General features: G+C 40.0%; 1 protein-coding gene across 4 annotated transcripts in view; it reads right to left on the reverse strand.

Annotated features, from left to right (window-relative positions):
• Positions 1–3,573: 3,573 nt before the first annotated feature.
• The window catches only part of brd1a (bromodomain containing 1a), an 18,215-nt gene continuing 9,658 nt past the window's right edge, over positions 3,574–12,130 (reverse strand). For 2 of the 4 annotated variants that reach the window (XM_047804139.1, XM_027151622.2), the window contains 5 exons: positions 12,123–12,130; positions 8,231–8,364; positions 6,954–7,063; positions 5,958–6,112; positions 3,574–4,987 (listed from right to left, as the gene is read on the reverse strand). The exon at positions 12,123–12,130 is cut by the window's right edge and continues 119 nt beyond it. In XM_047804139.1, the coding sequence (XP_047660095.1) occupies positions 4,804–4,987; positions 5,958–6,112; positions 6,954–7,063; positions 8,231–8,364; positions 12,123–12,130 (591 nt within the window). In that variant the 3' untranslated portion in view covers positions 3,574–4,803. Of the gene's footprint in view, positions 4,988–5,957; positions 6,113–6,953; positions 7,064–8,230; positions 8,365–12,122 lie in introns of those variants that run through there. The other 2 variants (XM_047804138.1, XM_047804140.1) reach the window with 2 other exon arrangements.

Consider the following 12,130-nt stretch of genomic DNA (forward strand, 5'->3'; position numbering starts at 1 on the left):
CATACATGAAGGGTAATAAATGTTCTCACACGCTGTCATTACTACAGGCTCAGTGGTATTACACGGTACAGGGACATTTCGTCCCACTCCAGTGAATTACTATATAACATTCATTACACAATATACTTTATATCGGCAGCACCTAAGCTAATCATTATAAAAGTTTTGGAATGGGAGAACCTTTCTATTCATTTCTATTCATCTAGATTCTTCTTCTTCTGAATTTCTTTCATGTTCATTGCTGAGGAAAAAAAAACCTACAGCAGCAGCACGGTGCTTTCCATACTTGCCATTTATTTCAAATTGAAACTGTGTAATTAATTTCTGTCCACAGTTTACATGTCATACATATCCTTTCTGACCACCCTGTTTAATGCAAACTCAGTTAAATAGCAATGCAAATTCATGCATTCTGGGATTTGCTTCCAATTTCTGCTTCAGTGCTTTACTTTATTAAGAGACCAGTACAGTGTTTCCCAAACTAGGTCCTTTCCTGCATTGCACATTTTACTGTTTTCCTGTTCCACACATCAGCTCATTAGCAAAACCCTGTGTGAGGTTAACAAAGAGATTGGAGTGTTGGCGCAGAGAAATGTAGAAAAATGTGCAACTCCGGGAGCCGGACCGAGATCTGCTGGCTTAGTGTGAGTTGTTTACAATTAGAGTGCCACTGAGAGCTTGAAACTCTAAAACAATAAACTACGAAAACACACATTTAACTATTCAAAAATGTGTGAATCCATTTCAGGCAGCAGTCTTTAGAGTTTTTAAAGGTTTATTTCCTGGCAATTGTTGCATTTTGCTCTTAAATGAGTAACAGGGTTGAGATTGTTTAGCATAGAACTGGCAAATACAAAAAAATGGAGTTAACTGGTATTCTTATTTTATTTTTTTAAATTATTATTATTTAAAAAACTTTGAGGACTTTGAACTAAGACAGTCAATCTAAGAATATCTTAAGAATGAAAAAACTTACTTTTCTTCCCCATGATTTTCATTCAATCTGGATGATGAAGCTTCCTGTTCAACATGTGACTTGTGGAATATTCCAAATAATTCATAAGGGTGAAGTACTCAGAATGTGTCCAGAGTAAATCTTACTGTATGTAAATGTTATGACAGAAGTGGAACTTCCTTTTTCGTTTCTTTTTTTAACCTGTAAAAGGTAATGCAAAGAACATGATATTTGAAGCAAAAGATGTTAAATGGATTGGCACAATAATGTAAAAATTATAGAATTGATCAATTTTGGTGATTATATTTCAAGGCAAAGTGTATATAGAGATGACTAGTAGTGGTGTAAATATTTTTTGTTGTAACGGCTTTAATTTATTTATGTCAAATATGTTCTGGGAAAGAGGGAACTGTGGCTTAGTGGTTAGCATGTTTGCCTCACACCTCCAGGGTTGGGGGTTCGATTCCCACCTCCGCCTGTGTGTGTGTGTGGAGTTTTCATGTTCTCCCCATGCTTCGGGGGTTTCCTCTGGGTACTCCAGTTTCCTCCACCTGTCCAAAGACCTGCATGGTAGGTTGATTGGCATCTCTGGAAAATTGTCCGTAGTGTGTGTGTGTGTGCCCTGCGATGGGTTGGCACTCCGTCCAGGGTGTATCCTGCCTTGATGCCCGATGATGCCTGAGATAGGCACAGGCCCCCATTGACCCTAGAAGTTCGGATAAGCGGTAGAGAATGAATGATTGAATGAATGTTCTGGGAAGGACACACTGGCTGTTTGAGATGGATTTCCATTTTACTTCACATACATATTTGAAAGTGTAATAACACCAGGAACCCAAATGGCAACCCATGTGGCTTCATCAGTGGGGATGGATGGAGACTACAGGCTGAGTGGAGTTTGACAGATTAGACAGATTTCATAGAGAATAAGCTTTCACAGATATTTCATATGTGTCATCACTTTGTCTAGTTTGATTAGCTGTTAAAAAAAAAGGAAGTCATTAGACCAGGCAGATCAGACTATTCAATTATTCAGCTTTCTCTTGTTATTCAGCATCTTCCTATGTCCGTCTCAGTGACAATGGGAACTTCTATCTGAATCTTAACGGAAAAAAGACAACTTTTTAATTTAAAGTGTGGTTTAAAATATTAAAGGATCACATTCTGATTTCTTGTATGGTCTAACGAAAGTTTGATGTGTTAAAGACTTTTCACTAAGAAATCAGAAACAGACAGACTAAGTAAACTACTATTTGTACAGATATCTAAAGGAGGTGATTTGCGATAGCAAAGCACATTAATACACTTGATGCTCGACATGTTCAGTCAGTTTCTGTAACCTAACAATGTTCACAAGCTCAATGTGAAGTACGGTGAAGTAAAAAAAAAAAAAAAAAAAAGGAATTTACACAAAAAAAAAAGAGGGAAAATGACAGCAAGGTCAGCCACCCTGTTCCTCAACAAAGTTTTCCACCACAGTTGTCATTTTGCACTAAACCCTAGTGACACCACTATGCAATATAAGAGGGATCATACAGCTTCACCCGCTGACTTTGATCAGCGAAGCTCCCAGGCCTCTCAGAATGAAGTGAAGCCTCCTGAGTGGGCCGAGATAATTAGGGCACTTAGGCGTCGTCAAAGTCATTTTGACAACACTGATGTGGGAGATTGATATTCATGCTCCACTTGCCACCTTCTCCACCTGAGCGTGGCGTTTACTTCCCCATGCAATTAGTACCTGATGGTGAGGAGAGATGACAAAAGTGGAGCTGGGGCTATATTAGCATTCTGTGGCATGCATGCTACAAGCTACCAAGCAATATAACCAACAGCTATTTTGGCCTTTATGACACGGTCAATTTCATACTTGCAGAAATGAAAGATTTGATGATTTCTAGCTGTATTACTTGCTATTGGTAGGTATATTGAGTTTATGAATAGCAAATCCGAATAGCCAGGCCTGCTTTACATGCATAGTTTAGACAACTCAAGTAAGACTTGGCAAAACATGGGCAAAAAGATGACAGCCATCAGAGAGCCAAGACTCTGAAAAACTAAATAATATAAATCTGTAATCTACAAGAATGGCCTTAATATTTTAAAGCAAGAAGTTGGCACATCGAAAGGTATGTAAATTTTCGGCTTAAAAGTATGTAAATGAAATGCATAAAAATGTATTTTCTTGTGCTTTATGAAATGAGGACTACAGCATATCAGAAGGAAGCCACTTCCACAACCCAGTAAAGTCATCTCGATTTAATCGTGTAGCCACAGTGCCATCCAGTGGCTGGAGCTCTCTGATCTGATTGGTGAGATGTAAATCAATGAAAAAAATTTTTTTCATTCATTTTCAGAAAGTGCTTCATGGAGTCTGGGAATACTGGCCATGAAGGCAGAAATATACACAGATTAAATGTCTGTTCATTTCGACGCGCACATTCATACCTGGAGACAGGAAACAATTTGAGGTGCTGGAAGAAATCCACACACAGACACATGGCAATCTCACCACCTGAGGATCGAAGAGGTGACCCGAAAGCCGTGAGGCATCTTCACGATCATGAGCCGTCAACATGCACAATAAAACTAAAGGAACAAATAAAGACACCACTAGCGTGTATGTTTAGTTAGTTTAGGCATCTTTTTTATTTTGTATAAAAAAAACTCCCAGCAACTCTTCAGTTATCCAATAATAATAATAATAATAATAATAATAAAAAAACTCTATAACGTATAAAATGTATCCACCCATTAATTCTACCCTTTGCTACCCAGAGAACAGCTAAATGACCGCAATGAATTATTTCACTAAACAGTCACATCTATCAGTATTTCTATCAGGGCTATCATTAAGAGAGCCAATGGAATGTGCCAACTGAAATATCTCATCTCTCAATTATTTTATCTCCCCATGAATAATTTAACATGGCCACGTCGTTCAGCTACATCATGAAGGTCCCAAGTACACAACCAATACATAACACAAAAAACAAACAAACAAACAAACAAAACAATACAGTGTAGACAAGGCTGTTCAAAACAAACAAAACAAAAAAAAATACATATATTAAAAAAAAATGTCTGGGCAGCATTTTTTTGGTTTCATGAGAACAACACACTTTCAGTTTCCATAACAACAGTAATTTGTGTGAGCATCTACAGAATACAGATATATATATATATATATTTTTTTTTACTTATATAAATATATCACAACAAAATAGGCTAAAACTGTTATAAAAACATTATTGGGTACAAAAGACATAATACCAAAAAGAAGTTTATACATATAAACCTCAATAAGTTAAATGATAAAAAAAAAAAAAAGAAAAAAGAAAAAGAAAAACAATATTCTCACATTATTTTTTAAGCCCTGATCAAACGTCGTTTCCTGCTTGAACTCTTTTTTTCTGCATCGGTGAGGAAGACGCTTAGATGCTAAAGGTAATTCACCAACAAAAAAAATATTATATAAATACTACAAAAAAAGGAAACTAAATTTACAGTACCCAGTGCGGCAACTCTACAGAATAAGTTAGGATGAAGCTATTTACAGTTATTTACAGAGTTTGTCTAACATATGAACACTTTAGTGAGTGGAAATGAGAACTTCGTGTGGAGTTGAAGGAGGTGAGCGGCAGTGATGGTGGCAGCGAACGCCCAGCACAGTGAAGGAGAAACAATCAAATGCATTCACGCACAGGCTCATTGAAGCAGCAGTCGCCAGAGCAACTTTCTCATCATGAGGAGGAGGAAAAAGAGCTTTGGCAGCAGACAAAAGATCTGAGCAAGGCATGGAGAATACTAAGGCTTTCCAGTCCAGCCAGGTGCTCTGTGGTTCTCCGCTGTTAGTCGACGTCACTGAGATCGCTGCACGGCTCGTCCTGCACTCGGCTCAGGTGGTTCATGGCCCGCGTGAAGGCGATGTGAACGGCTTTGCGGATAGCAGAGGTGCGGCCCTCCATCATTTTTAACTTGTCGATGGTTTTGTCGATTCCGAGAGGAACCATTTTGGATTTAGGAAGCCATTGCCTAGACAGATGGAATTAAAATGAATTGAAACATTTGTGTGACACTTTATGAAAACCGATCACGTCACTGCGCTTGAATTCAGGCAAACTGCCATAATGGGATGTAAAATAAATCAGGTTTTGTGCAAAACCTTCTCTTCTGCCCATCAATACATTTATCTCCGTCTTAAGAAAACTTTTTTTTATTTACTCTACCCTTGCCTTTCTAAAGAACATGTTCAGAAAATAACACAACGGATCAGCAAACACAGCTCTACAATCAGACTGGCCAAAGCTGTTTAAAGTAATAGTTTCTAAGCAAAAAGCTCTGTGATATTTTATGGTTGCAGAAATTAACACAAATTTAAACTCTGCGTCATTACCACATATTTGGGCCAAGATGTCATCACAACACACATTCAGTCAGAGCCCTATCTAATTCACGTGTGTTACACAAGTACAGCCATCAGAATTATTATGATTAATTACGTGTATGTTCACTGGATGAAGCAGAATCCTGTGCTTACAAGAAAGAAAGAAAGAAAGAAAGAAAGAAAGAAAGAAAGAAAGAAAGAAAGAAAGAAAGAAAGAACGAAGTCAAGCGTTTTTGGCTGCAACAATCACAAAAAAAAGTGAAATAAAGGAGGAGATGATTACATGATCTGGATGTTATGCTTTGATCAAGTTGCTGGTTTAATGCCATTTAAACACAAAGAAGCAGTCACTTGTGCACAGGGTTCTCAATTTATTTATTTTTTTTACAGCAAGTGACCCCTTTAATTGTAGACTGACAGACAGACAGACAGACACCGATGCTGTAGAAATGGCAGTGAACTAGTGATGTGTGAAAGGATTTTCTCAAGCAGTCTCACAATTTATTTATATATAAAAAAAGACATATCAGTGGTTATTTAAATTCTGTTAATGTCAACAAAAAATGATAGAAAATATGTAAAAATTGAAAAAACAAACAGAAAAAAAGGAAAGCTCACCAGCTGCGCTTGTTGTCGAAGAAAAGGACGAGGTAGAGCTTTTCTTCGGACTTGTACTGCATTTGCTCTCCAATGCGGAGCACGTCCAGTGGCGGGATTGGTATGGACACCCCGTTGTGATTGCAGCCCACCCGAGGCATGTGAGGGTCGATTATCTATGAGAAACAAAGATGTAGAGCAGATGATGACCGAATGCTAGTTATCTGATATGCACATGCATACACAGGCAGCTACTGGTGTCCTAATGGCTTCAGTGCATTCGATCAATGAAGAAACTTGAGTTTGAGTGTGTGTCTCCTGTCACAATATGATACAATTCACCACAAGAAATCTCAGCTTTTCAATCATCAATGCTTTAAATGAGATTATGTTAGCTCTGACTTGTGAACTAGATAGTAAGTCATACTATCATGATCAGTGACAAAAAAAAGAGATGATTCGGGAGGTAAATCTTTACACTGATAGAATGCTGCCCTCTAGTGGATATTCAAAAGATGACAACTTATACATACAGTATATACATATATAATGTGTGTGTTTATATATATATATATATATATATATATATATATATATATATATATATATATATATAATTAAATAAAAACACACACACACACATTATACAGTCCCTCCAGGATTTCAAGATTCGGTGATTGCAAAATTACAGCATATACATGCATGGAACACATCTAATGAGTACAGCTAACTGGTAGCAGTGTAAAAGGTGAACCCTATGCTTACAATTTCTGCAGTTCATGTAGGTTTCTGAAGAAAAATAATTTTTTAAAAAGAAAAATTAATCATTTTTGGAGGCAATCACAAAAAAATAAATAAATAAAATAAAATCCTGAAGGGTCTGATAATCATCCTGGAAACAAACAGGAGTGTATTAAATAAATGAAGACACGCGGTTGTGCACGGTTTTGTAGGCGGTTCCTCACTCATTTTGTTTCCTGGATGAAGGAAATAGTTAGCACACGGTCACACACTCACCAAGGCAGGGTAGGACGGATATCCACTACATTTTGCCCAAACTAGTTTTAGAGGTTCCAGAACAACTGTTGCAGCATTAGCAGGCATCCACAAACTGCTGTTCCCAACTTCTATGGAAGCAGGAATAACGACAATGCGGTTAGGGGGAATTCGCTGCAAACAGAGCAAAACACTTCCAAAGCCATGCTTAAGGAGACGGGGTATTCACAGCAACACACGGCAAAACTCACTCCGGAACGTGACGCATTCACAGAACATAAAATCACAGACGCTACATTTTGTTTTTCTCAAGTAAACATTTGCACTAAACTATAGCTGATGTCTAAGGGTGCATTTGTGTATTCAGTGTTTTGTTTGTTCATGTTGAACCCTGGTGCATTTTCTACGATTCGTTTAGGTTTAGGCAGGTCAGAGAGATATCCATACAACAGCGAGCGCAGACTTAAACGACCGTTCCAAGAGAGACTGAACGATAGGGAGATGAAGTCAGAATGTGACCTTGAGTCAAAGTAACTGCAAGAAGTAATACATGAAAAATGCTGGGTATTTTTAGGTCATAGCAGTTCATATACGCAAGCTGCTAATCTGACCTGCAAAGAAGAAACTGAACAAAAGCACAGAGTCTATAAAAAAAATACTACAAAATAGATTATTATCTAATAATAATATACTAGGAAAACTAGAGTGGTCTTATAATATTTGCCTTCTATTTAAAGATTTTACATAACAGTTAGTTTTAATCAAACAAGCTGAAAGCTTTCATCAGTGCTAATGGCTAGTTGGCGTTGAGGATGTCCGACAATCATCTGTGATACTCTACACTCAACTACAGCCCACACGATAGTGTTAAATAGCATGCACACACACACACTCGCACACACGCACTCGCACACACGCACTCGCACACACGCACTCGCACACACGCACTCGCACACACGCACTCTCACACACGCACTCTCACACACGCACTCTCACACACGCACTCTCACACACGCACTCTCACACACGCACTCTCACACACGCACTCTCACACACGCACTCTCACACACGCACTCTCACACACGCACTCTCACACACGCACTCTCACACACGCACTCTCACACACGCACTCTCACACACGCACTCTCACACACGCACTCTCACACACGCACTCTCACACACGCACTCTCACACACGCACTCTCACACACGCACTCTCACACACGCACTCTCACACACGCACTCTCACACACGCACTCTCACACACGCACTCTCACACACGCACTCTCACACACTCACCAGCAGCGAGTCTAGCAGCTTTGGCAAAATTTCCGGTCTCTATACAAGCGATGAGCTCAGTTTTGTCGTCCACAGTGTTCCTGCGCACGAGAGCCGGCTTCCCCTTTCCACACTTCGGGAAACCCAGAGGGGCTCTGTGGACAGAAAGTGAGTGAACGCTTCTTGTTAGATCTAGATTGTGCCTCAAATACACCAAAGAATCTAAACTCGCCAACACTTGTGCAATGGTTTTGTTAAGTGCTGATCTAACAGACATTTCTCTCTAACGTAATATAATGAAGGGATGCAAAGGTGAGGGTCACGTGAAACTGTGACAAAATCACACATCAGCGAAGGAAACCAGTCAAGAGGAAATGGGGTGTTCAGTACAGTATAAAAACCTCAACATGGGCACGGGAAAGCAGACTCTCTCCTTCGAAATTCTCCTTAGATTTAGAATTTTACCCGAACAAAATGCTTAACAGGGGGAAAGATTAGTTTGCATGCACACAAGGCATCTGTTCTATGTACTAATATCAGCCTATTTTACACAAGCTGGCTCAGTGCAGCAAAGAAGATGAAATGGCAACTTAATAATTTGACAATACAAAAGCTTTTTCTCATCACAACAATTAGAAAGACATACAGTGCAAAGCATTCTTCAAAAAAGCACGACACAGCGAGTGTGTGTTTCTATTGTTCAAAAAACTGCAGTGTTGTACTAAAGTTTACAGGGACATGTCTCTTAACACAGTTCAGGCAAACAAAGCTTCTTCTGAAGAAAAGGTGAGTCAAAGCAGCTGCTATTTGCGTTAATTCACACAAATTTCTATCACACGAATACAGAACGCTCTGACCTCCTCCAGCTTCACGATCACTTTAAGCACAGCTGATAAAATGGTAATAAAATTTAATCAGAGACAATCCGTTTGTGTACTGTGATGTCCCCCATTTATTATGCAAGAGAGAACAGTGCATATATTATTACTCAGTGGAATCCATTTTCAAACATGAGCTTCAAGACTGACTCTAATGGAAATGTTGTCATGAACGGTATAGAAAACATAAAAAACGTTGCTGAGTGTGTGTGTGTGTCCCAGTATGTGGCTGTGCATGCATGTCTGTCTGTCTCTCTATGCATCTGTGTCTTTCTGACTGCACATACGTTTGTGCCTGTCTGCCTGTCCATGTATGACTATCTGTCTGTCTCTGTGCATTCATGTGTCTGTCTGTATAACTGCTCGTCTGCCTATGTATCTGTGTCTGTCTGTCTCTCTGTACATGTGTCTGTCTGTCTGTCTCCCCAAACATGTGTGTGTCTGTCTCTCTGCACACGTGTCTGGTCTGTCTGTCTCTCTGTGCATGTGTCTGTCTTGTCTGTCTGTCTCCCTGTACATGTCTGTGTTTCTCTGTACATGTGTCTTTCTGTCTCTCTATGCATGTGTGTGTCTGTCTGTCTGTCTCTCTATGTATGTGTCTCTCTGTCTGTGTCTGTCTGTCTCTCTATGCATGTGTGTCTGTCTATCTGTCTCTCTATGCATGTGTGTGTCTGTCTGTCTCTCTATGCATGTGTGTGTCTGTCTGTCTCTCTATGCATGTGTCTGGTCTGTCTGTCTCTCTATGCACGTGTCTGGTCTGTCTGTCTCTCTGCACACGTGTCTGGTCTGTCTGTCTCTCTGCGCATGTGTCTGTCTTGTCTGTCTGTCTCTCTGTACATGTGTCTTTCTGTCTCTCTATGCATGTGTGTGTCTGTATCTGTCTGTCTCTCTATGCATGTGTGTGTCTGTATCTGTCTGTCTCTCTATGCATGTGTGTGTCTGTATCTGTCTGTCTCTCTATGCATGTGTGTGTCTGTGTCTGTCTGTCTCTCTATGCATGTGTGTGTCTGTATCTGTCTGTCTCTCTATGCATGTGTGTGTCTGTGTCTGTCTGTCTCTCTATGCATGTGTGTGTCTGTGTCTGTCTGTCTCTCTATGCATGTGTGTGTCTGTGTCTGTCTGTCTCTCTATGCATGTGTGTGTCTGTGTCTGTCTGTCTCTCTATGCATGTGTGTGTCTGTGTCTGTCTGTCTCTCTATGCATGTGTGTGTCTGTGTCTGTCTGTCTCTCTATGCATGTGTGTGTCTGTGTCTGTCTGTCTCTCTATGCATGTGTGTGTCTGTGTCTGTCTGTCTCTCTATGCATGTGTGTGTCTGTGTCTGTCTGTCTCTCTATGCATGTGTGTGTCTGTATCTGTCTGTCTCTCTATGCATGTGTGTGTCTGTATCTGTCTGTCTCTCTATGCATGTGTGTGTCTGTATCTGTCTGTCTCTCTATGCATGTGTGTGTCTGTATCTGTCTGTCTCTCTATGCATGTGTGTGTCTGTATCTGTCTGTCTCTCTATGCATGTGTGTGTCTGTATCTGTCTGTCTCTCTATGCATGTGTGTGTCTGTATCTGTCTGTCTCTCTATGCATGTGTGTGTCTGTATCTGTCTGTCTCTCTATGCATGTGTGTGTCTGTATCTGTCTGTCTCTCTATGCATGTGTGTGTCTGTATCTGTCTGTCTCTCTATGCATGTGTGTGTCTGTATCTGTCTGTCTCTCTATGCATGTGTGTGTCTGTATCTGTCTGTCTCTCTATGCATGTGTGTGTCTGTATCTGTCTGTCTCTCTATGCATGTGTGTGTCTGTATCTGTCTGTCTCTCTATGCATGTGTGTGTCTGTATCTGTCTGTCTCTCTATGCATGTGTGTGTCTGTATCTGTCTGTCTCTCTATGCATGTGTGTGTCTGTATCTGTCTGTCTCTCTATGCATGTGTGTGTCTGTATCTGTCTGTCTCTCTATGCATGTGTGTGTCTGTATCTGTCTGTCTCTCTATGCATGTGTGTGTCTGTATCTGTCTGTCTCTCTATGCATGTGTGTGTCTGTATCTGTCTGTCTCTCTATGCATGTGTGTGTCTGTATCTGTCTGTCTCTCTATGCATGTGTGTGTCTGTATCTGTCTGTCTCTCTATGCATGTGTCTGTCTGTCTCTCTATGCATGTGTCTGTCTGTCTGTCTCTCTATGCATGTGTCTGTCTGTCTGTCTCTCTATGCATGTGTCTGTCTGTCTGTCTCTCTATGCATGTGTCTGTCTGTCTGTCTCTCTATGCATGTGTCTGTGCATGTGCCTCTCTGCCTATACATCAGTGTCTGTCTACCTGTGCATTTGTCCGTCTGCACCTGTTTGTTTGCGTGTGTGTGTCTTTCTGTGTACGTGTGTTACTGTATGTTTGAGCTTGAGCAAAAGTTAAGTTATTACTACTATCCTGGATGTTTTTTCTCTTCAGAGAGCAAATCATGAGAGCCCTCAGGCTAAAAATAACACTACCCAGATGATGAGTGCCAGCTACAACAGGATTGCACACTATTTCAGAGCTCTCACATGGCATAGCTGTGTACAGTATTGAATCCGCACGGCTCTTATTTTACGATCATACAGTAGAGAGTAAAACCTTTAGGTGTGCTCAAGTGCATTATTTCAGCTTAAATAAGTCTTTTATTGGGAGTGAATAAGGTTGATTTAGGACAGCATCGGTGCTTCTCCAATTTCCCTTCAGCCTCATAAAGAGGTGCTTGGTGCACTATAGCATTACACAAAGGGAGTGAAATTAACAGCTGTTTGAGGCAGTTTGGGTGAAAGTAGTCCTTTTATACTGATACAAGAGTTTCTCCATGTCTCTTAATGCAGTTAGTGTCATTTTGATTGAATGCAAAGGCCATTTTTCCACTACAAGTAAAACTCATGTCATTATCATTGATCAGATTTAAGAACCTTCTGCAACAAGCTTTTTGCCTAATCAGGGGTTTTGAATAAAGTTCTTTCTTTGTACATCAGTATGAATGCTGTATTGAAATTATAGATGTGTGTGTGTGTGTGTGTGTGTGTGTACCTGGTGTT

Source organism: Tachysurus fulvidraco, chromosome 19 (assembly GCF_022655615.1).
Source record: "Tachysurus fulvidraco isolate hzauxx_2018 chromosome 19, HZAU_PFXX_2.0, whole genome shotgun sequence".
Taxonomy (NCBI): Eukaryota; Metazoa; Chordata; class Actinopteri; order Siluriformes; family Bagridae; genus Tachysurus; species Tachysurus fulvidraco.